The 25,594-nt window shown below is 47.0% G+C and overlaps 1 protein-coding gene across 2 annotated transcripts; it reads right to left on the reverse strand.

Annotated features, from left to right (window-relative positions):
- Positions 1-437: 437 nt before the first annotated feature.
- Positions 438-25,578, reverse strand: bcl2b (BCL2 apoptosis regulator b). Of its 2 annotated transcripts, XM_056421242.1 has the most exons (3): positions 23,965-25,578; positions 22,778-22,862; positions 2,956-3,030 (listed from the first exon to the last, which is right to left on the reverse strand). In XM_056421242.1, exons 1-2 carry the CDS (start codon positions 24,517-24,519, stop codon positions 22,779-22,781), a joined length of 639 nt encoding a protein of 212 aa, XP_056277217.1. In that variant the 5' UTR covers positions 24,520-25,578; the 3' UTR covers positions 2,956-3,030; position 22,778. The 2 variants fall into 2 exon arrangements, with proteins under 2 accessions (XP_056277216.1, XP_056277217.1); XM_056421241.1 differs by lacking the exon at positions 22,778-22,862 and having other exon boundaries at positions 438-3,030; positions 23,965-25,569.
- Positions 25,579-25,594: the final 16 nt, after the last annotated feature.

Consider the following 25,594-nt stretch of genomic DNA (forward strand, 5'->3'; position numbering starts at 1 on the left):
CTTTTCACAAATTCCACCGAGCAGCAAGAGTGCCGTTGCCTTTGAAGACGAGTGTGATCAGAACAGAGGGGAGATGGGGAGGAGGAGGGGGGGAGAGATGGGGTAGGGGGTGCAAAAACCTGGCCTCGGGGCATTTGGAGTTTTTTTTCTTTTTGCACTTGTGTTTAGTGCAGGGCACGCGGCAGCAGAGGAGGGGGGGCTGCCGTGTGCGGTGTGTTTGGGGACAGCTTTGATGTCTGCAGCCGGCCTTCACGAGGAGACGCAGCTCCACGTTCAGGCCCCGGCTGTGGAGGAGAGCATCAGAGGAGCACGGCTGGTCCTGATGCCCTCCGCCTGAGACATCTCCTGCTGCCTTCCTGTCGACGGACACGCTCAATGGGATCGTTTTATTGTTTTTAAAAAGCAGAAAGAAGCAGAAAAAGCATGCAGACTGCAGCTGTTTGAGAAATCCGGTTTATTAGGAACAATATGACCCCGCTATCTTATTGTGGATATAGCAGTAAACATAAAACACAATTCACTTTTTTCATTTTTTCCTCCATTTTTTTAAGTGCTACAAGTTTGTGATTATAGACATAAAACAGAACAGCAACCGTGGCGCCTACATTCTTATATGCACACAGAATATAAAAAAATGACAGTATATTGCTGTTGAGCCGTTCCTACTCCTGCTCATCATAAATCACCTCGTGGTTCCCTCTGACACACACGCGCCCGCGTGCACACACACACACCACTAGAAATATATCACACACTGTGAGCTGCTGTAATGATCAAACGGGTTTATAGTGACGACTGAGACCAGGTGTAAGTCTGGCAGGTCTTTTTACAGATAAGCACTGAGTTATCAACGCTGACTAAAGGATAGCTGATATATTACAGTAACACTAGACAGAGAGAAAACCTCACTGAACAAACTCAGTGATGTGAAGCCACGTGTCTTTTTCTTCTCCTTTCTTTTAGCTACTTTTCTTTTTTTCTTTTTTTCTCAAAGATTACAAGTTAACTTTGGTTTCCAGCTCTCTGTAAATCTGTGGCAGTTTAAGCTGTAAGTCAAAGTAAAATGGACAGTAGAGCAGCCTTAAGCCGACGTTAATACGACACTAAGGTTCACTTTAGAAGGAAAGAAAAAGGAAAAAGAAACATCTTTGTTATAATAGCAGCCGGGCAAAAAAGAAATTACAGTGTGATTCCTTAGAATAGAAAAAAAGTGAAAACAATACAAATTTCATCAAAGTACTGTTTAAAAAATCTGTGATCTGGTACCTCTCAATAAATAGAAAAAAAGAAACTCCTTTGATGTTATTCGTTTTGTTATATGCTACCCTACTCTGTTATAAATATGGTTACACATATCGGTTGTGTGAAGACTATCTTTCATACATGCAACAAAGAAGTTGACGATTTTTTTTATGACAGAGGAAAGAAAGAAAGAAAAAAAATCACTTTTCCATAACCAACTATCCAAAAAATCTAAACCAAAAATATTTTGGAGCGAGCGAGCACTTCGAAATGTTCTATCAGACTGTAACACAAGACAAACATCAATAAAACAAAATCAATGACTGGATGCATTTGCGGACCGGAGAGAAAGGGGGCATCTCCGGTTCCAGCACACCGGACGCACTGGCTTCAGTCCCAAACCGGGATGGGGGGGGGGGGGGGCTTCTGTCAGAGTGTATTCCAGCAGCACGAGATGACACATGTGGACCGGGTCAGCGTGGTGAGCCCAAACGGGCCGAGTGACACAGCTGGTAGAAAATAGAAAAGAGCCGTGAAGAGTGGCTTGGTGCTAACATGTGAACAGTGACGGTGCTTCTTGTCTTTTCTTTTTTTCATGAAAGGTGAGTGATTTATTGTTGTTGCAGAGGAGTGCTCTGGTTCCCATCGCTCTGCCGGAGGAACGCACATTTCCCAGCCCGTATATGTTCATGTGCCTCTTCCCTCTGCGAGAGGCGTTCTAGTCCTCTCACCTCCCTCTTTTGTGCTGTGCTCGACATTTCTCTCAATATATTCATCAACATTTGATATTTCATGCAACGACGGGGCTTCTCCGGCGTGATTTTCACCATTCTCCTTTCTTTTTTTCCCCCTGTGATTTAAAAAAACACACAATTTGGGGATTTTGGCATGATGCGAAAATCCAGGAGCTTTCGAGCTCTGCGGAAAGAAAAAAGGAGCCCAGCAGAGCTCAGCCTGGCTCTGGAGAGGCCTGTGAGGGTCTCATGGAGGAGTGTGTTCAGACTCACTGGAGCTGTCTGAGCAGCGAAGCTGGTTGGAGCGAGCTGTTGCCATTATACATTCGGAGCAGCTGTTCTGTGGAGGAAGTCCTTTGAAGGGCGGCTGCAGGGGGGGGGGGGGTGTAACTGGAGTCCGTCGTTCAAACGGGGTTTCTTCACCCTAACAAGCAGGGGTGGATCGTGTGGCCGCTTCCTCTCGTGGGGCATCATTGTCCATCGCCAAGGCCTCCTAATAGAGGGTCCCGCATGAGCTCAGACACATGCAACGTCTACACTAACACTCAACATTCATGCTATGACTAGTACAGAAGCAGGCGGAACCAAACCAATTAAAAATATAATAGATGCATGCCAGCGATGCCACCTCCCTTCCTCCTCGGTCGCACTCGGCTTAGTGCGATCGCTTGATCTTTGTGATCTTCTCAAGACGTCGGGTTGCTTCCATTGTTTTGATTTGTGTGTGTTTTGACATGGAATGGGCGAGGGAGAGTTTTCTGAGAGGGCGCTTTGAAGAGCGCACGATTCAGAAGAGTTTGAAGGTTGTCTCTGAGGGGTCAGGGGCATCGATATAAAAAAGGGAGAGGAAGAAAAAAGGAAGAGGCACAAGGAGGAGGAGGAAGAACAAAGTCAGGCTGGTAGAACAGGGGCGCGTTCACTTCTGCGTAAGGTACGCTCCGATGGTGAGGCTGGCGGCCCCGAGAGCTGCCAGACCGAAGACCATCTTCATGGAGGGCCAGGAGCAGTTGAAGAGGGAGTCCCTCCGTCTGTCATACAGCTCCACAAAGGCATCCTGGGAGGGAGACAGGGAGGAGAAAGACTGACAGTTAGTTGGGCTGGTGAAGGATGTGTGTTTACCTACGAGTGTGTTCTTGCATCATTTGGGTTTTTTGACGGGTGGAGTCTACCAGAAAACCAAAACACCATAAACTAGAATGGGCACTCGGTAGAGCGCATACCTTCGCATATCACAAGATTGGGCATTGAATTATGAACATGTTGGCATTAGTTGCATGCAAATTGGATACAAATTGACCGTGCTATGGTAAAAAGAAGATTTGGACCTTTTCATGACCTTGACCTTTGACCCGATCGATCCCAAAATGTAATCAAATGGTCCCCGGATAATAACCAATCATCCCACCAAATTTCATGCGATTCGGTTAAAAACTTTTTTTGTTATGCGAGGAACACGCATACAAATAAATAAATAAATGAAATAAATAAATACACGGCCATTAAAACATTACCTTCCGCATTTTCAATGCGAAGGTAAAGATAGAGGCCTCCTTGTATACAGTCTACGATGGGGACCGAGCGCCCACGCCACAGTGGAAGACGAGCAATGGCTCTCCATTGACTTTGTCTCGTGGGAATCCTTTTACTTGCTTCTGCTAGCAAACAACATGAAATAGGTCAAAGCTGCTCTGTGGTGGGATGCACTATACATAGTGAAGAAAAAAACAACTGAATTTGTCTATCTAACTTCTTTTATTTAGTTATCATCTGAGCAGAAGGCACAGAGGGTGCTCCAGACTTTATCTAGGATAATGTTTGGCGCCACGGGCACTTTGATAGTGTTTCGGTTGCACATTGTAGCGCCGATAGTTTTCCCCTCCGGCGAGCGTGGTTGATGATGAGTGTCTCTCTAAGGCTGTCATCCCATTGGTTCTTGCGTCTTGTAAAATCCGAGCAAATAAAACGAAACTTATCTAAATGACGTAGTACCTGTAGAGGTCATTTGGGGGATCAAACCCCTTCTGGACGACCGCCAAATATATACGGGAGGACAAAGAGTTATGACAGCCTTGCTGCAAGCGGAGCCATCAACGCCCGCTTGCTCTCGAACACTCCGACGCACAACCTCGAACGCCCTGCACGCAGAGAGACACAACACACCCAGAAACGCACACTAAACAAACATGGGAATCGCCCAAAAGAACCGTGTGTTTTTCAGCGCATGAACGAGCGCTTGCAGCACTCCCACATGCATATATTCATGTTACTCAGAGGGCGCTCTGCTTTCTGCTGCTACGGCGTTTTAAAAAGAGGCATGTTACCATTCCAAGATGTGTGAGTGTATGTAAGGTCCTTGGAGCAAATACCACAGCTGTGGCGTCTCCGGACGAGGAAACACAGACATCTGCTCACCAGCAGTGACAGCAGGAACAGCTGGACAGGAAGTCGTGGCACACACACACACACACACTCACACACACACACTCACACACACACACACTCACACACACACACGATTATCTTGCACCCAACCAGAAAGGAGTATCTTTCAGAGAGGATCCATCCAACGTTTGCGATTGAAGATCAACTCTTTTGTTCTGACGTTAACCACATTAGTAGCAGCGCTGTGAGGCCGTACGTTTGATGCCTTTGTTTTTAGATGAAACTTTAACCTGTCTGTGAACAATGGTGAATTGTTAAGTTTAATTCACCACATCATTACTGTGTCAGTTCCCACAGGAATCCATCATCATTATGTTTTAATCGGTCTCGATTTAACTCAATTTACTTATACAGTAATTATGTTTTGGGTAATTTTAACTGGAATGCTCTCGTTTTGTCCGACCTTGATCCACAAGCGAAACTGGGCCACAATAGACTTTTTTCAAGTCTCACATTTCAATATAGAGCTTTCCTTTTATCAAAAACAGGCCTAAGAAAACCACACAAGACACCCATTCTGAAGTGCTGTCGGGGGGGGGGGAAGTATTTCCTGTTCCGCTCGCCTCCCTTCACGTCCTGTCGCATTCCTGAGGCCGGGGGCCAGTGTGTGACACGGAGGAGGAAGCATCAGCAGTTTCTTCCCAGTCGAGGCCCTCTGGTGTCAAAACACACACTGCACTCTTATCAGACGCCAATATCGTCGAGCACATTTCCTTTGTTGCAGCTGAGTGTTTCTTTATTATCCGGAGCTAAAAACGAGACTAAGAGCAGACAGCCATGACAGCAGCTCACTGCGCTGTGAGCTAAATGCTAATGTGAGCGTGCTAACATGCCACACTATAGTGATGCTAACATGTTAAATGCTAATGTGAGCATGCTAGCATGTGCTAAATAAGTAGCACCAAGCCCAAAGTAAAACTGAGGGTGATAGTCATTACTTTTCCAGCAAAAGTCTCTGAAGTTAGTAAAATAAATGTCTAAAATAAACTAAATCCAATATTAGCTGAGATATTTCACACAAAACCACAAATGTTAGCTTCGAGGTGACAGTAGGGGCTGTATTCCTTTTACAAACAAATTAAGATGATGTTTTCTCAGACTTTCCTCAACCTGGTGAAGATATGCGTTATTCTCAAGGCAAGGGTGACAAGCTGAGTGGAAAGAAGAAATGTTGAGAGGGTTAAGACTATTACATAGAGGAGAACAAGGTGGAAAGACCAGGAGAGAAAGGAGAAATATTCTCCAGACGCTGAGTGACAGGTGAGTTAATGGAACGCTACATACTAGATCGTGCAGAGATAATGTTGTTGTCAATCTCATTAAAGATGCAACAGTGCTCGCTGGTTTGGATTTAAATGCTGCAAATTATAAAGACTGGCCATCAATCACAGAGACTTCTGAAAGATCAGCCATTCGCCTCGTTTTTTAATATCAAACTGATTAATTACTAGACGGCATAATGGTCCGTAAACTCACGTCAATTCATATTATAATCATCAGGATGTGAATAAGCTACTTTCTAAATAGTGTGTTTTCAAACATTTTGTATGTTACTTGATGCTCATTACATAAAATAGTAATGAATAGAGACACAACACGATGATTATGTCTATTGATTTCTCTGTCCATTATATAACACTGAGGGGTGTTCCCAACGGCTCTTGGATTAAGATCGAAAGCTGCGCCGGCTGGCGATATCCATGTCTTTTTATACAACATGTGAGCTACTTTTTCTTTGTTTAATTAACCAATCACACCTCTTGAAAAAGATGCATTATACCTAGTTTCATGTTTCCTGGCCGGCGCTGCGAAACACTTTCACTTTCTAAGCCGAACTGGAGCCGGTCGCTTTGCACCGCTGTGAAGGGTAAAACTATTTTTGTTTCGTAATGGCAGGACAAAATAGACTTTGGCGGGCTGCCTGAGTCGAGGTAATTAATGGGAAACACTTGATGTGGTCGTGGGCCAACTGACATTGCCATCCCTCGCCATGCCGCTAGCTGGAAATGGAGAACAAAATGTCAGGTGGCTTCATTCTAGTGTGAACAAGCACTGTCTTTCAGCAATGCTCCCATCCCTCTCTCCCTCCCTCCTCTTCAGGATTCAGGTATTTAATCGAGAACAAGCTCTTCAGTCAGACCTCCAGCGGAGGGGAATGTGTCAGCTGGCAAAAACACTGCCTCCGTCTGTTTCCCCCCCTCACCGACTCCAGGAAAACAACAGTGTGCTGAGGCTTCAACATAAACCAGCAGCATGAGCATGTGACTGGCCGACAGCTATAGGCCCAACAACATGGCAAACCCATGATGCGTGTCCTCGATATGTCCCAGACGACCGGCATTAGCTTTAAGTCTGGAACGGCAGTGGGCCAATTACGGTAAGAGGTTCATGAGAGCGGTGATGGATGTTTAAAAGAATCCCACAAGGACATTGGTGGTGATAACTCTAGACTGACCCAGGGGAGAGCTGCGGGAGGGAGGGAGGGAGGGAGGGAGTCAGGTGGATATCATGAGACTGAGGCATGCTCCTGGAACTTATTCACCCACACGTTAGCAAGCAGTGCGGTCAAAACCATGTGAGGAGGGTGGAAAACACAACCTTGGGGCTTTCTATTACTTTCCCTTCCTCTCCCTCATTCTTTTTTTTTTTATATGGGCTGTCATTGTGAAACATGTGATTCTTTTGAATATACACAAGTATCGGCAGCTGGCAAAGTGAAACAGAAAGTTTGCAGGGACAGGAAAGGACAAACCTCTGCATTCATTACATCCACAAAAGACTATAACCCCAAAAAACTCTTCTGCAGCAAACCATCTGCCACCGACAGCATGGTATGCATCTGGGAAATGAAGTCCAGGCTGCAGTTCTCCACAGTATTCATTTTTCTGGGATCAATGGCTTTATAAAAGGTCACCCTACAGAAGTAAAGTATCCAATGGGAAAAAAGCCAAGCCAGGTTTACACACTGTCTTCTTTTTTACTGCACACAATGAACCCCTGGGAGAGACATCCAGAGAGGAGTCAGACTTGAGAGGATCCGGTCCTCGGCCATGGAGAGGAATACGTGCTGCTACAGTGTCATGGTTACCCTGGCTGGAAGCTTCACACATGATTTGCTTTTCCCACCAGCGGGAGAGCGCCTGTCACGACCTCTGATTTGTTTTTCACATGATTTAGACCTTTAGAGTTTTTGCTCAGTGTCTTTTCTCGCGAACACAAAGAGCTCTCGCCCTGATGTCTTCCTCGGATGGCCCGACGCTAGCGTAAGAGTAACAGGAAATGCCAAACCTTTGCCAGTTCCTTTGGGTATCCCCTTGCTTACGGGAATGATCCCCCTCCGACTTGTGTGGAGGATAATGAGTCATCTTGTGTGCTTGGCTAGCTCCGTTAAAAAAAAAACACGGCTTTGCCAACACAGAGAAATGATTAGGCAATCATCTCTTTTTTTTGGGATGTTTCTGTGGGTAATTGCGGGCGGACAGAGACTGCGAGAAAGGGATGTGGGTGAAAGTTCAAGTTGTAATTAAAGTGCCTGTTGTGCCTTTGCTGCTATGTTCACCTCTACACCGAGCACCTCCCCGCGCTCTGTTTATTTCCTGAGCGATCGCATTGTAACATACGTATAATATTGCATACGCTGCAGCTGCCCCTCTTTGATTTTCTAATGAGCTTTTTGCACATTTCTCTGCCCCTAATTAAAGTCAAACAAAACTCCCATTTCAGGATCCGACAGAGTAATGGGAGATAGAAGAAAAAAAATGCAAGGAAGGCATTCATGTAATGCCTTTGTAATTGATCTGTTTTGATCCAAATATACGCTGATATCCCTTTCATGCGGATGTATTAATATTTAATGCGTATACCCGGATGCAAAAAGGAAAGAAAAAAACTCCTCTCGGCACACAATAGGTGTCAGGACAACAACCTCTGGTCGGGCCACAAGGTCAGGCTATCGACTGGTCTGGCAAAAATGAGATGACAGAGGAGTTTTTTTTGCAATACTCATTACCCGGTGAATCCCCTTGTGTCAGCACCGCCATGCAGCTCGGAGCCGAGGACGCTGAGCCCTTCACTGCACTGGGACAATACTGCAATACTGCAAACAACAACGTGGCAGCCAAGTGATGACAAACTGCACAAATCTAGGAAATATGCCCGATCAGCACAGACAGTTTTTGTGGATCGGACTAAAATGAAACCTAAATGTATGCAGCCTGATGTCGTGAGGCAGTTGTGTTCCCTTTCGGACGACAGCCAAGCTCACTGGCTCCTCTGGTTTCCAGTCTTTATGCTAAAATATGCTCAATGGCTTCTGGCTGTTGACTCGTATTTAATCATTTCTAGCTTACGGACAAACAAGTGCTATTGATCTTCTGCTCTAACTCTTCACCAGAAAGAGAATTAGCATACTGGCAACTATTGCTTTTTTGCATTTTTCTAAACACTGAATAGTTTCAGGTTCCAGGATTTTTTATTTAAGATGCCATATCGTTGGGTTTATATTAGCAATTTTCTGATGTTTATGATGATGACTTGAGCTTTGGGATCATGTGGTAATGGGCAATATCTAACATACATTGACCAAATAATCTAGAAAATCAAATCAGCAGATAATAGATTATAATAAAATCTAATGCGGCCCTAATCGAACGTATGGTAAATCATCTCATAATGTATTTTTAAGTTACACAGAGAGCTAACAGCTCAGGGTACATTGACCCACCTCTGTGACCATCGTAGAAGAGATCACGAAGACTTCTAAACCATGAAATACCATAAAACCAAGCGGTACAATTTCTGACTAACAGACATTGAAATCAATCTGGTTAAACTGATTTTATATGATGTAAAATTGCCGGCGAATTAAGCGCCACAACACTTAACATTGACACGTCTAACAATACCAAGCCTTTTAAATCATCCTGTGAATCCACCGAGTGAATTAAGGATCTTTAAAATGTCCACACAATGGAAATGCAGAGTAATATCAGTCTGTCTGCAAGAAGAGAGCTGGAGGTGAATCCTGACTTGAAACAAAGGAAATGGGGAAAACTTTTGGCGAGGTACTTTGTTTGGACCCAACCATAAAGGGAGAAGCCGGTCTGACGTTGGATGCTACCCTAAAGGCTCATATATATAAATTCAGATTAACGTGGGCAGCAGCAGCAGCTCGTGTGTGTTTACCAAACAGCTCGCTCTCTCGTGGGAGCGAGCTCGCTCCGGTGGAACATGAAACGTGATCTCCAGTAAATCACCCACGCTCCTCGTGACGGCAGCCAGCCAGACAAATAAGGACTGAAACTTTACACACTTTGGTTGCTTTGAAGATGGAGAACGCTTCGGTAAACTTGATTTTCATCACATCGAGGAGGAGGAGGAGGAGGAGGAGGAGGACCACCACCGGAGGTAAACCGTCCAATTTGTGCAGCGGCGTCTCATTTTCTTCTGGATAGCAAACAAACACTTCCGATATATATTTACTTCACCTTGACTGAGCAGTGATATAATCTTTACAGGCCCTGTATTGTCGAAGAGACCATCGATTTATATTCAACCGCTTTGATTCAACATGAATGAAGGTGACCTTGCAGGCTCGGAGAGGTGAGGACGAGTGGATGGATGCACACTGCGTTTGCTCTCCTCCTGCACTCCCGCTCTATCTGCACACCTCACCGAGGCTCGGGGTGTATCACTTACAATCGTTCACTTCCGCATGCAGCGAAGAGACATCAAAGCCGAGGGAGACGATCCTTTCCCCTCACAGTAAATCAGACCGCCTCTCTTAGTCAGCGCGTTTCTTTCATTCTAGAAAACAAGCGAGTCCTCAGATTTCGACCTTGAAACCTTTTTCTCAACATGAACAATTGATCCAGAAATTCTCCACAGTTCCCAAAGCGTGGCACAATGGCTTCCTATAAATAGAGACAATGAAGCTGAAAGGGGAGGTCTGCCCATCCTGCCCCTCAGCGGAGGAGGAAGTGACAATAGTCCAAGTTGAATAACTTCTGTGCCGCTATAAATATCAGGCCTTATCTGAGCCCCCGGGCTCAGGGCTGCCCAATGTAATAAAACAACTCACCAATCTAATGAAACAACTCACATCTGTGCCGCTCGGCCCGTTTAAAAGGCCACCGGTGACGTGCGAGAGCAGAGGAGAGAGTGGAAAAGGTGCCGCTGAGTCATCACCCACACTTGTTTTGAGGCCGGTGTGTTTTGAGTGCATTAAACCTTGCTCGAGTGGCTTTCCAGTAAAGACGGGATGTCTGGCACTTGACGGTCTAATGGCTCCGTGTTTCCTCCGAGGAAGCCACGCGCACTACATCGGCTGCCCCGGTGACGCGGTTGTGGCTCCAGAAAAGCACGTGCAGCCCGAAGAACTGTGGCGCTTATTCAGAGGTAATTGCGTGAAACTCTCGACCTCCATGAGTGGTTTTGTTAGAGTTTTGCATTTTAGAATACACGTATGAAGGATAAAGAGCCACCTGGAGAATACATGTCGTATCTGTGGGCATTTAAAAACACACAGAAGCACTCAGCGGGGGGAAAACAACAACAACAACAACAACAACGGCATTCTTCATGTCACTGCAGCTTGGGTTAAAGATTAAACACAGAGATGAAACGTTCACCTTTCAAACAGCTTGCAATCCGCTTCAGGAACCGGAGTATAGCTTATTTTTGGCAAAACAAGGGAGCGTGAGAGCCCCCCCCCCCCCCCCCCCCACAGCCGAGCAGCTCTGCCTGATTGGTTCAGATAGAAACCTCTGATAGAGACCGTGGGAACCAGGTGGCCCTTTTGCTTCTCCTGTGACAAACTGAGCCCATGGGAGAGGCTCATTTCCTGTGACGGAGGGGGGCGGCACGCTGCTTCAAGCCCTAAAAGTCACATCCCCTGACCCCTGACCCCTGAAGACCACACAACCACAGTCCCAAATGCAGCGCAGCTCAAAATAGACCGAATGACCGAAGCCAGAAGCGACTACTGTACACGGGGTAATGAATGGGATTTGTGGGATGGCCGTCTGCGGCACGCTCCATGTGGCCGGTTGTTCCGAACTCGCCCCGAGAAATGAATTCATTCGGTTCCGTCGTGGTTTTCTCGTGCCGAGCCCTGACGTAACACAACCCTGGTGTTCAGAAGGTGCTTTCGGGCAGCAGCGACTGACGGAGTCTTTGTAAAAACAGAGAAAATAGCTCGACGGTTCACTGAGTGTGAAGTCACTTCCTGTGCCAGATGCTGTGGGATGACATCACTGTCTGGCTTGAGACTATGGCTTCTCTGTGGTAGAGCCAAGTATGGTGAAGTCACGAACTCTGTGGGGGTAACTAGGAGAAAACGAGAGGCAAGCCAAACATGTAGTCATATTAATACCGTGGAGAAAGGGAGGGGAGCAGCAGTGGAGAGCTACAGTTGGGTAAACATTGTAACTAAGAGAATTGTTTTGGACCATTAACTGACTCCTAAAGTGTAACTCCAAGTCGAGGAAAAAGCAAACTGTAACAAATGTGCACATTTTATGTTCAGGAAAAGCCGCCAAGTTTTCCCTTTGATGAAATCCCAAGTTGCCTCTGTAATTAGGAAGCGGTGCCAAAGGAATGGAGTGTAATATCGTCTAATCGAGAGTTGAACATGCCGGCAGAGGAGAAAGTATCAGAACATCAAAGCCAGACGCCCGGCGCCTCTCACAGGCTCCCCTTTCATACAGGAGACGTCTTGTAAAGCCGGGCCCGCTAAATGAAAGCTTGTCAAGTTTTGGCAACAAGATATCGGAGCGGTTTACGTGATTGGAGCGCACAGGGCCGGGTTTCAGGTTCAGGTCGCGTTCTCCGTGTACACCCATGTAAATGAGAGAGGCCACAGTCCGGGACGGGGCACGCCACGCGGAGCAGATCGAGGATCTCAGATGTCCGATAATGTCAGAGAAAACAATCATCCGTTTGAGGCGCCGCTCCCTGAGGAACACCTTTGAAGGGAAGAGGAGAGGAGGAGAGGAGCCGAACCGCGACGAAGCTTCCTTCAAAGTCAAAGTCAAAGTGAAGACATCCACAGCCAGTGGTTGTATTTTCATAGTATTTAGAACATGTACTCTACTCCACAAACAAGTATCTAACAGCTGCAGTTACTTTTCAGTTAGATTTTATAAACATTAAAAAGTGTGTAGTGTGTCGGTGAGGCTTCTCGTTATGTTTCAGATGTCTCCGGGTTGTTAACAATTAACAACATATCGGTATGCCGTCTTATAAAAGGTTATTTAAACATGTTTGTGAGGGGGGCCGACCCCTACGTTTGCTGTAAAAAAATAAAAATAAAGTAGATGACCTTCACTTTGACCAGCTACAACAATATAATGCTACTGATAGATTATTGACAATCTAATAATGTCATAAATAAATAATATATAAGTCACAGGGAACACATGATAATAGTTGTACTTTTTCTACTTTAAGCACATTTTGTTTAAACTCCGACTTAATGCCACTGGAAGCATGTTGTGGAGTCTATAAAGCTGATGTGCTCCGTCAGGACCGTGTGGTGGTCGCTTGATACGATTTGATTGACAGTAACAACAAAAACAATCCCCCTCTCGACTGTCACGGCATTATCTTGATTCAAATATTCCAAAAATCTATGAATATGTGACATCACCCCGCCCACCTCAGAGTCAGAGAAGAGAATCTCAGTGAAACAAAACTGATCTCGTGGGTTGAGAAAAAAATAATCTTCTCAGGGCCTTGAAGTTAGATTTTGAATGCGGGACTTTGTTTATAAATTATTATAGTCACAGGGTTGTCTGAATACTTCCAAATCTTACAAAAAAATAATGTGCCAAAGCAAAACTGCATATGGGAAGGACAGCAGCTTCCCCACAGGGCTGAGGGATCACATTGTGCAATGCGTGACAAAACTTACCCTGCATGGAGCATGAGGTCATTTTGAAACACAGAGCGAGGGAGGGGGGGGGGGGGGCGTAAGACATATTCTTGCACAATTTAACTTCCGCCTGAGACATCCGAGCATGTATCCACAGTATGAGTTGTGTCAGCCGCAATCTCAGAATGAACCCCGGCGCTCCTGGCTCAGTAAAAACCTTTTTTTAAACCCCCGTTCCCCTTTTCGAGCCGGGAATGCCGGGGAAAAGTTCATTGACCTCTCTCCGGCAACCAGCAGATTTTCTTCCAGGGGGAGAGGAATGAGTGGAATGCATTGATGTGTGGAAACAAACAACTCCACTGTGTGTGCCCGAGAGGCCTGATATGAGAGGGAAGGAACCTTGAAGTAAAACAAAGTCGACAGGGAACATGACTACACTGCCCACTTTACCGCATTATGTAATGAAGTATAAGTTAAACCCTTTTCAGTGGTAGAGAAATGCATTTAAAGCCGATTGAAGCAGCTGAGAGCCGAGGCGGACGCGACCTCTGTCCCTGGCCTTTAATCCTTCCTTTAGTCCGAGTTCAATGTGACTCCCGGAGACCTTGGAGACGGCGGTGTTGAGCATCGTGCGTTCAAATTACCGATTGTTTGAACTATCTTGAGCAGGTTAGTTCACTCGGAGCGCTGTGACCTTTCCTGACTTGTATGCAGAGACCACAGCACACACACACACACACACACACACACAGCATACCGATGGATGATAACAAGTTTCCTATTGTGACACTGAAGGTGTGAAAATGTGTGAAAAGCTAATGAGGCCCGCGTGCCACAATAGAGGTTGTAAATTTGTATTTTGTAAATTTGTATTTTGTGCTATGTAATGCCCGTATGGGCGTTTCACGACTACACTCCTCTACTTTCTCAGTCAGCAGATGGATCAGCTGAGAATCAGATGACTGTTGAGTCAGATGACTTTATCCAAGATTGCTCTATAAATCTCGATGGAGTGAGCTAATCTACTCCGACTCCTCCACCTCTTCCTTAACAGCATGAACTCCAATTAAAACAAAACCATTTGCTCTGCGAGCTCCATTTTGCTTTGGTCTTTCTACCTCGGTGGCCTGATCTTTGCCAACCATACTTTTCGTTTTTACAGCGGTTACCTCAGCAGTCTGGACCTGGCTGCAGCACACGTGGCTGCAAGGAGGCCTGGACTGCCTGTTCACGGCTTCATGAGCCTCCTCCGTTGGCTCGCCGTTCCGTCTCACTTCCTCCTCCTCTTCAATCCTGTTAGCCTCACCTCCTGATCAAAGACACCTTGTGAAGTCCAGCCGTACAAGAGAATATTTTCAACCCGCTGTCCTCCCTGGAGTGCAGGAATGTGGCATTAATTCAAATCCGGAGACATTGAAGGTCAAGGGCTCTGAGATTGGGTGGTATCAGAAAATGAGTTTGCAAAACTGGCTGATTATTTGGCAAAGTGATAGTCAAAGGTCATTTACATATAGTATATTTGATTAAACTCAAGAAAATACATATGCATTGGGCTCTTTCTTCTTTTACAGCTCTTTCACCACCGAGTCCCACAAACTGTGAAAGATAAATAAAGCACGTTCATAGGGCAATTTGCTGAGTTTAATTAAACTTCTGGTGGTTAGATTTGCCGACATGTCACACTTAACACTCCTCTATGAGGCGCCTGACAACTGGATCCAGGCATCATGAAACAAAATGTTCTCCGACATAAGTCACAAGATGACGACATCCTTAGAACACGGGTTTAAAGCACAAAAAGAAAATACAAAAACAAATGCTCAACAAAATACCCGAGAAGAAAAGGAATCACTGTCTGTCGTCCCGTTTTCAATCCTCCCTGTTTTCCTTGAAGTACCTGTCATTATTTAAAGTGGTAATGACAGCCCAGCAACCAATTAAAGGCAGCACATCTTCAGAGTACACCCAGTGGGATTGATGTAATATAACGCCACCGCGATACCGAGTAAGCCCCCGCCGGCGGGATAACCCCGTCGGAAGTGGCGTGCAAACGTAGCCCTCTGAAAAACCGCGGGGTTCTGGTCGGAGGTCCGGGAGCCTCGAGAGTTGGGGAGGGCGTGGAGTTTCGTGAGTGCTGATCCCTCGCTGCCCTGAAACGCTCGCTAGCAGAAGCCAGCGACTTTCCCTCGGCTACGCTTTTATCTTCCAAACGCCAGGAGTCAATCATTTCCTCCGCTCTTCAAACCCAATCAGTCGCCATCAAAGGTGACTGCCAACGGGGCGGTGCTGCGGGAGCTTCGCCTGGAGCGAAAGCTCTCGGTTGCACACACACACACACACACACACACGGCGGAAGGTCGCTTTAAAAGTGTGAGAATGTCTCGGCGAGGTCTTTCCACAGATACCCTCCCCACCCCCCCCCCCGGAACGGCATGACTTTCAGCACGGCCCTTTCATGTATAAACTACCTGACGTCTCCAGCCACGAGTTCCCCGTGTTAATTGAGTCTTTGTTTCGAGATTCCATCGGAAATGCGCGATCAATACCCGCGAAGTGATATCAGAGCGATGGCTGACCTCACACAGAGTTCAGTGAAACGGATCCGATTTCCTGTGGGCTATTTGCTCTGCTGTCAAATATACAGATATAATACATTGGGGAGGGGGTACGGGGGATTATTCACCCCAGATCTCCGCGGACGAGGCAGAGAAATCCATTTACTGTCATCTGGCGGTTGTCTTTTCTGTTTGTTTAGGAGGGCATGCACATTTTAGAGAAGAGCCAATAATGGCATGCTAGTTGTTAATGGCCAGTTTGCTGTGGATAGTTGAACCGGGAAATCCCAGCGGAGATGGTAGTGGGGTGTGTGCGTGTGCGTGTGCGTGTGTGTGTGTGTGTTGAGGCTGAATGGCACCGCTAACAGGAAGCCAGGCACCCCGGGGCCATCTGCGCCCTGCCATGGCTCACATGTCACTGTGACAACACAGCATTATTGATTCACACGACCACATCCGCTTCTGTGTGTACTCGCTGATGTGCGATAGCATACATGTGTATGCAAATGTGTGGGAGTGTGCACACAGCCATTTCATGGACAGCAAATAATTGATTTGCAACAGCACATCCGCTTCTGTGTTTGCTGGCTCGTGTGTGCGTTTATTAACTCTATAGACCTTAAAGGGGCAAGCCACCAAAACCCCAAACAAAACCTATGTTCCCATTTGCTCCCGTTGGTATCTGGCCACAGTTGTAAAGCTGTAACGCTGCAACAGTCCTTCTTATTTTTACGTTAACAATCGATCACATGACTGGAATGTGAAGGGTCATGGGCCATGTTAGCCTCCGTTAGCTCATTGTTTTGGCTGCACCACACGCACCTTGGTTCTGGTTCCGTCTCACCCCTCTTATCTTGGTCACTTTTTTAGCGACAGCAGACCGTAGCATTTCACAGCTAAAGAGACGGATATTTCCCTCGGCCGCTGGTGGAGACCAAAACGGAACCACAAGAATGCCGATATTACTCTCACTAGTGTGCACGTAGCTAAAAGGTGTCAATATTGAAATGGCAGCGAGTCGGACCAAACATCGGGCGTCACTACTTTACAACCGTGTCCTCAATGGAGGTGAATACAAATGTATTTATCATCATCAGCAGAACATAAAACAAAAAACACCAATGTTTCTTTCCGATGTTCCTCCAACCTCTGTGTTTACGTTCTGTATTGGGAAGGAAAACTGTGAAAGGGGTCTTGTGTTGGCGATGAAACTGACCTTTTAACTATTAAACCTATGCTAGGTTATGCTATGCTAGGTTACGCTATGCTAGGGTGACCAGACGTCCTCTTTTTGAGACCGAAAAAATGCGTCCGGCAGGGATTCCAAAAACGTCCGAGATTTTGCTTCGTCGGATATTTGTGTTTCTCTGGGTCTTTCACAAACTAGTATTTACCCCTTACAAGTTTTGGAAATGGTATCTCCCTTACGTTCCACCTTCTTGCGCGAGCTCTGACTGTTGCATTGTTGTTTGTGCGGCATGCTATACACTACTACCAGCGCCGCCGCTCCCATAACGCACTGCGTCGGGCACCACAAAATTGGCAACTAAAAAAATCCTCATAGTTATAATAATTATAATGCCGATATTATTTCAGCCTAGAAATATTAGGCACATTTTAGGCACGTATATCACAAAACAGGCAGAACAAGAGAGATGTTTATTCGCTAGTTTACGCTATGCATGCAACAGGCTCCGTCTGGCTGAACAAGGAATAACTAGTCGACTCTCCCAGCTGCATTGCAATCAGTAACGGCTACTGCGGCGCTGGAAATTAATTGAGAAGATCAAATCCCTATATTAAAACCCTTTTGGGGGTTTGTCCCAAAAATACCTAGTAACCAGACAATGAGAGGAAGCGTTTAACCTTGCCCTATATGGATATTCTGTGCGCCCGGTGGCAAAGTCAACTGGGGTCTCAGTGGGCTCCTCATTATCCGGCTCCCCCCACGACAGGAAAGGTGGAAAAACTCTTTTATCTGCCTTCTGGATGTTTCACTGGGAGTTTTTTTGTAATTCTCCATGCAGATCGGCCGGGCGACTTTGTGATGTGAACACGACGACAGCACGGAGGCGTACGGGGCGGCGATTTATGTCTAACAACATGGCAATTAAAAAGGACCACACAGGGAGCAGCGATGGCAACGCTTCCATATTTAGAGGCCTCTCGCATGTCCGATGCATTGTTCAGGGATCTAGAACGTTACCAGACACCGGATGCCAGGTCTCCGGGTGTACGTGTGTTGTTTATTGCAGCGATCGGGCACGTGTGTTAACGAGTGTGTCTCCGGTGGTGGAGTGAGAGAGAAGCATAGAGGGAGAAAGAGGATGAGGGGGAAAAAAGAAGAGGTAGTCTCTCGACTGGAGCGCAGCAGACAGCCTTTGGGGTTCTACTCGAGGGACATCCATTTACTGTGTGAGTTTATCTGCTGCTCTATATATTATTCATCAGTGTGTTTTCTGACTGGGATACTGGTGCTCTTAACCAGCTCAGGCACGTGTCCCTCGTGAAACCGGAAGACGGCAGGTTTGAGGTGATTACTGATTTGAGCAAAATGATTTTAAAAAAGCAAAAAAACAATCAAGTGGCTTAATTCCCAAACATCGAATCCCTGTAAAAACAAAACATAAACCGAACACGTCAGTGTGCAAATGGCCTCCAGTGGTTCCTGAATGAAGCCTGCTCGGCGGACGTGATCGGCCGACAACAGAAAGCCGCACACACCCTTCACCGGCCACTCAGGAGAGGAACACCCAGGTCGCCTCCATTATTTATTCACAGTCGCTGCTGCAGACATTCCTGTGCCTCTTCTGAGGAGGCCCAGAAATAAGCACACAGGACGGGGTGGAGGCTCTCTCTGGGGGGGGGGGGGGAGTGAGGTCAGGACTCAGCCCTCACAAAGCACCAGATATATATTCCAGGAATGTACCAAAAAAACTATGATATCTGTATTTATGCGCTAAACCGTTTCCGTTGACAACAAAAGGTGCACGTCGCTGGCGTGCCCTCGCCATGTGCGGAATGGCAAAGATGGCGTGAACGTATCATAAAAGCAAGCAGCGTCACGTCAAGATGAAAGAGATCAAACTCAATGTCTGACCTTACGTTCCAGTCAACGTAAAGAAAAAGCTACGTGAATTTGAGCTGCAGCGAGACAGTCTTCACGCTAACAGCCTTTTCTGTAATTAAAATGACAACGTGTCTGATGTTTGAGGGCTCGACTCGCTCTTGTTGTCAGAAAAAATAAATAAAATTGCAGTTCAACTTTGGAATAAATATCTGAATTATTCATCGCTGCGTATCCAGCTGCAACAAAACCCACATGTCTGTGATTCTATGTGGTGGTGAGAGGCTGGAGGCGGATATGAGAAGCAGGGCATTGCTGTGTGACAATAGTTGTTTGGTGAAAATGGCAACAACAAAATAGTCAAAAATCTATCAGTTTGTCATGGAGACATGTTGAACAAATAAACAAGAAGGAACGGGACAACAATATAATGAGGTGCACAGAGAGCAGGCACAGAGACAGCCAGTCATGGTTCATTCAGGCAGGAGTTGAGACACCAGTGATCTCCGACCAGACGGGACTGAACATTTGGAACAAAGGTTTTTGTTGCTTTGGGGGTCTCAGAGACCCGGACAGCAGAGAGACTTCAGGCCTGTTCCAGAAAGAAAGTATTCATGTCGGACTAATTCAGAGAGTTACAGCTCGGAGCTGCCTGCGACTTCAGGAAATGTTTCAAGTAGCCTACAGTTGCCGGGCCGACGGGCGTAAACACAGTGGCAGATGGCGCGGCAAAAAGGGGGTACATTGAGCCACACTGAGCCCTTTTGTGGTGAACAGCCTCCGCTACTGAGCTGAGAGTTCACATCAAGAGAGAACGTCGTCGTCCGAGTCTCAGCCAGACACGATTTGTTTCTCCAGCAGTGAAATGATTTAGTTTCTTTGTTTTGGAAATGTTGAGAGGAAGGAGAAGAAAAAAAAGACCTACATGCTATTTGCATGAGTAATTGTGTATTCCCTTCCGTCTGATTGCTAGAAACAAGAAAGCGCAGTTCGTTCCACACTCTAATTATGTGAGGCCAGACTGATGAACAACTACAAATTAACAGATGGTAAAAAAAAATAAAAAAAGAAAGAAAGAAAAGAAAACCGACGGACTGTGACGGCACGCAGACTGAAAAGAGGAGAGTTCTGGCTCTGAACGGATGGCTCGTGTTTAACGCATTGAAGTTGCATCTAGGAGACACAAATTGGATGTAAGTGAGATCTCACTCCTGTTTTTCTGCTGTGCTGTGGGTGTGCCTCCCTTTCTTTTTAATGGGTTTTATTTTGTCTTGTATTCCTCCCCTACTCTGCCGCCATGTCACCTATATAGAGATTAATGACTTCCTCGCTTTCCCAGATCCACTCAGCCTCAACAGGAGAGGAGAGGGAGGGGGGGGGGGGGAGCCAGATGCCCGCAAACACCGCAGCAACATGCGAGTCCAACCCGTCAACTAGCAGGTTGCTTTCTGGGAACCCCCCACAGGGTGGGCCCAACCCAAGCCAACCCAAGCCAACTGACATTGTCTCCAACACACACACACACACACTTTTCTTTTCATGGCTTCACATTCAACCACCAACAGCACTCACACACACACACACGGGCCACCTGGATTCGAGCATTCTTCAGACACCTGATCCCGCTCATGGAGACTTCAAAAAAAGCTTTCAGGTGATTTATCGCCTTTGTCGTGTCTTCCACATGAAAAGAAGATGCCACGCTAGCTCCACAGGGCCAACCGCAGAGCGCAACGTGTCAGCGCACCAACGCTCTGCTCGACAGCCGTGAATACAACGTACACCTGATGGGGATGTGGTGGGTTTTGCGGGTGTTCAATTTTGGGGTGAATCCTCTGGGGGCCATGAATGTCTATATACATAATATCACGGCAATCCATCCAATAGTCGTTGACCTGTATCAGTTCGGACCAAAGAAAGTCATCTCTCCACGTCATACCTGGAGCCGCTCGCCACTGATGTGAAACTGCTGTTTTTCTGTTGGAGCCTGTCTCGCTGCATCCCCCCCCCCCCCCCAACCTGCCCCCGCTATTCAAAATGTCTGAGGTCAAGCACGCCGTTTGAGAAGTGGGACACCGTCTTCCACTTTGTTCGAACACTCTGCGTTTACAGAGCGGACCCCGTAAATAAACAGGCGCACCAGGCGTGGGTGAGGGCCCGCAGCCCGAGAGCAATCATCCGCTGATGGGTGCAATTTCTGCCGCCACAAAAGAGGGAATTTATACAGGTGGTGGGAAAACTGAGCGTTGAGGACAATGGAAGGACGGTGGTTTTATGACCCGGAGTGTGAGAAGTAATCAGTGCAGATTGGGAGCTATTTCACCCTCAGCTGGGTTTTTTTTTTTTTTTGCAACTACAGTAACCACTTTGTTATGTCTAAAAGGAAGACGGTTTTCACTAAGAGGTGTGTTTGACTCACGGCCGGTGATGCCCAGACTCAACAAAGATTAGTGGGCACCAATGTTTTGGACTCAAATTGTCTCCAAAACAACAGGAAACAGAGGGTTGCTGATAGAAGGCCGTTTCCACACCACTCTCACCTGTCAAAATGTCAGTATAGTAGCTGGATTAGCCCCCACCTTTGATTTGAGGGTGGGGGAAAAAACACAAGACCCACCTCTCGCATACAATTACACAATGGACAGTGTAACTGACAACAAACACAACCCGGCTAAAATTACACATAACTATGTTTATTCTGTCTTCATTGTTAGTTCAGGGCGGTGTAAACCCAATTAAGAGAAAGAACACTCTCGTCGTTGTAATCTGTACCCTGACGGAGCCGAAAGCACCTGGAAGATGAGATGAACACGTTGACCCATAATGACCTTGAAAATGTGTGACCCCGAACTGAATGGAAACATTTAGCAAAACAAACAACAAACGGTTGAGCAGATTAGAATATATATATATATATATATTCTAATATATATATACATTTAGCATTTAGCATATAGCTCACAGAGATTGTTCACACTACCACATCACCTCCAAACAGAGGTCACTGGAGGTCATGTCCTAGTTTCTTTCCGATTTAGCAACTGCAAATATTTTAAAGGCTCACATGGTTGTTTTTTTATTGTTGATTCCAGCATTTTTTTGTAAATATGTGTATTCATCACTCTCACAGAGAAAGGGAAATATTTCCAGACCATGGGACACATTATCTCAGTATTTCTAAAATCCCAGCTACCGCCCTGAGCCCACTCAGGGGAAACGTCTGAGATGAAATCTCAACAACTTGGGGTGCGGATGCATAATTCAGAGGGACAGCAGAACCAAATCAAGTTGCCCAAGAAACATCCCACGGCTCCTCAGGATATAAGAGCATGGCTGCAACCGACATGGGACAACCACCTTGTTGCAACACACAGGGACTTTTCAAGATTTCAGACCCGAGTCGAACAATAAAAAAGGAGAAGCTGGAATCCACAGTCGCTATGTGGAGCACAGGCAAAGCTCTCTAGAGTGTCAGTTATTGGACGTCAGGTTATAACTGAAATGCACACGCCTCAGGAAATCCCCCACCCGACAGGCATTCAAAAGATTATATAAATCAACATCACTGTCAGATTCTTATCCGTCTCTGCTGAAGCCCAAAAACATCCCAGGTGTAAACTCACAAGCTCCAAGTGTGTGCACGTTGCATTAAATTGATTTAGAGCCGACTTTGAGCCAAAGTATTTTGGATATAGTTTCCTCGGCGCTGAGAGCAGAAATCCACCAAAGTGGGAACGTGCGCTTTCATATAATCCTGAATAATCCTGTGGATTAAAAGGCAGTACTCTCTGTCTCTCCAGTGGATGCAGAGCAGCAGAGACACAGACATCTCCGCCCAGCTGGAAGACCGACGATGATGACCTACATTATTGCACAGCGGCCACAGGCTCCAGAGACCTCGAAGCCGGCATCTCTGGCAGCCCGGTTTGCGCCGGCTTCAAGACGCAGGTCTAAAAAAAAAAAAAGGTCTTAAAAGAAAGAAAGGGAGACAAAAGAGTTCCAACCTACATGCACAGAGGACTGTATGTTAAACACAGCAGCTGCAGCTCCTGGAGGGCCCGCCCTCAGTTGCCCGCCTTTGATATGAGGCACAACCTGCCACCTCCAGGGGCAAGGCACACTCGAGGGGAATGCTAAATGGCCCTTCCCTTTGAGATGAAATGTTCAATATGAATCATTGATGACCCCCCCCCCCCCCCCTTCAATTCTGACACCTTCCGGCTAAGATAACCAAGCTGCACAAATGTTATGCACCTCTACTAATTAGGGGCTAATTTGTGGTATAGGTTGGTTTAATGACGGCAGGAGAGAAGGCCACATGCGCTCCAGGAGAATTGTTGTAACTTTTTGTGTAGGCTACACGTGTAAGTACATAACGTGTGTGTGTGTGTGTGTCGTGCAGTAACAATGGCTTCGATATAGCTGAGCCCTGTCCAGCCATGCCCAGAGGCCCAACGGCATTAGTGCAATAGTCTTCAGTTTGCTGACCAGGCGTCTGGCCTCCTCCTCCAACCTGCTGCCACTTCCGGAGCACGTTGCAGGGCAGAGCTCTGCGTGGGGGTGCATGCTGATAAAGTCACCACCAAGTTCAATATACCACGATGCATTGTATACAGTTGCGACCGGCTCGGTACCCATCTGCCCCCCCCCCACACACACACTGCCCCATCTGCGTGGCTACCACGGTCTCTCCTGTCGACAGGGCGGGATTTATGCAGAGCGTCAGGAGGTGTGACAGAGCACGCGGTCTGATTGGTCCGATAGGTTTAACAGCCACCTATGAACCTCCAATCAGAGCAGCGCCACAAGGCAGGCCGTCCCTGTCTACATGCATTGAGGGACATCTAGAGAAATAGATTTTTTTTTCTTCTCCACCGATAGACGTCATATTGTGTTCTATTAGGTCACAGTCACCAGCATGCCCGTGTTGGTCTAATTAAACGTGTATACTCAGTGGGAGCGCATGTCGATTGATACGTCACGAGGAGGACCTGCGCGCCCCCGTGGCACAGCACAACTGCAAAGCGCTCAACTACACGGAATCAGACCTACCCATCCCCCGTTATCTTGTATCCAGTTGTTCAGAGGTCCATTTAAATACTCCGTCATCCACTCGGCGATGTTGTCCACCTGCGAGGTCATCTCGTGCTTGGCGGCGCACTCCGCGCACACCGTGCCCCCGAACTCGAAGAACGCGATAATCCGGCCCCAATTCACCCCGTCCCGAAACAGTTCGTCTATCACCTCGGCGAACCTCCTCTGCGCCGTGGTGGAGGTGAGATACAGCTGGCGCGACATCTCCGTGAAGTCCGGCTGGTACATTCTCTCGAGTTCGTCCCCAGCCTCGCGCAGGACCCGGTGGATGGCGGCGGTGGGCTCGGACTGGGGGAGCCGTTTGCAGAGGTGGGGGACGGTCTCGTTCTCGCTGTCGGGCCCGGTGCCGGATTCACGGCACCGGCGGACCAGAGTCGGCGGCGGGACAACTATTAAGCAGCCACCGGCGGCATCTTCATCTCGGACGTCGTCAAATCCAAACACGTAGCCCCGTTTGGAGAGTTTATGGCAGATGTACTTCTCCACAATGTTGCGATTGCACTCGTTCGCCATGCCGGCTGGATGTGAATGTTGGCACTTCGTACAGGCGGAGGGGTTCAAATCAGACGCATTGTGCCCGAATGTGTGCGCTGTACAACGCGCAGGCTTAACCGTTCCTAATACGTGCAATGCAACGAGTATTCATGCACATGGAGCCAAAATGCTTTCGCGAGTTGATCAAAATCCTTTAGGATAAAAAATAAAAAAAACCTTTTAAAAGTTACGGAAAAAAAGATAAAACAGAGTCCGCGTCAGCAGCAATTTGCATTTCCCGAATCCTCAGAGGGACGTTGGCGACCTTCTCTTTGCATTGAAATCCAATATGCGGAAGAGGTTGGAGTAGTGCTGATGTATTCCTGTGCACATCACCTAGACGTGGATGTGTTGCGAATCCCACCCCCCAAAAAAACATGAATGAGGGCCAAAGTTGTGCGCGCCCGAAGTGGCTTCAGACGCCGCCAACTCTTTTCGCAGCGTTTACGCGCGAGCAGCCAGACAAGGTCGGACTGACTCCTCTTCCACGATTGCTCCTCATATCCTCCTCCTTCTCCTCGGCAGAAGCAGCTCCCTGCCCACCGCCGCTGCTGCTTGGTGAGGTATTCCTGACGTCAGCCGCGCAAAGTAATTCCTATGGCTGCGCTCGGAGACTCCAAGTGCACACGAAGAACTGCACGGACGTAACGAGCGGGCACGACTCTCGCGGTTTTACATTGGAACCGGGAACACAATTCAAACTGAAATCTTCAGCCAGAAAAAGAAAAGAGAGAGAGAGAGTTTAGTTGCTTACACAAACATGTGCAAGGAAAGGCTCTTTTTATAGGATCCTGGTTCGTTCAGGAGGTTTAGGGGACCCGCCGTTCTGCTGAGGGTCTGCTTTGATGTGGTCCAGCCACCCCCTGGTGGAGGAGGATCCCTGCAGGACTACATTGATGCACCTGTATACAATTTCCCTGAGCTCCTTCCATTCCCAATCTGGCCTCCTCCATCTCCTTATTATCTAGTGGGAAGCATCCTTTGTTCTGTGAATCTCTGGAGAGTTTCTCTCGTGGAAGATTAAGAGCCACCTCCTCAAAGATGACTTAAACCC

Source organism: Pseudoliparis swirei, chromosome 8 (assembly GCF_029220125.1).
Source record: "Pseudoliparis swirei isolate HS2019 ecotype Mariana Trench chromosome 8, NWPU_hadal_v1, whole genome shotgun sequence".
In the NCBI taxonomy this organism is placed as follows: domain Eukaryota; kingdom Metazoa; phylum Chordata; class Actinopteri; order Perciformes; family Liparidae; genus Pseudoliparis; species Pseudoliparis swirei.

What these genes read in the sequence shown, in the direction of transcription:
- bcl2b (XM_056421241.1), bottom strand. Translation starts at nt 24,519, where the DNA reads ATGGCGAACGAGTGCAATCGCAACATTGTGGAGAAGTACATCTGCCAT. An exon ending in TACAAGATAACGGGGGATGG is followed by an intron (nt 3,031 to 23,964) that starts GTAGGTCTGATT and finishes TCTCCCTCCCAG; the next exon opens with GATGCCTTTGTGGAGCTGTA.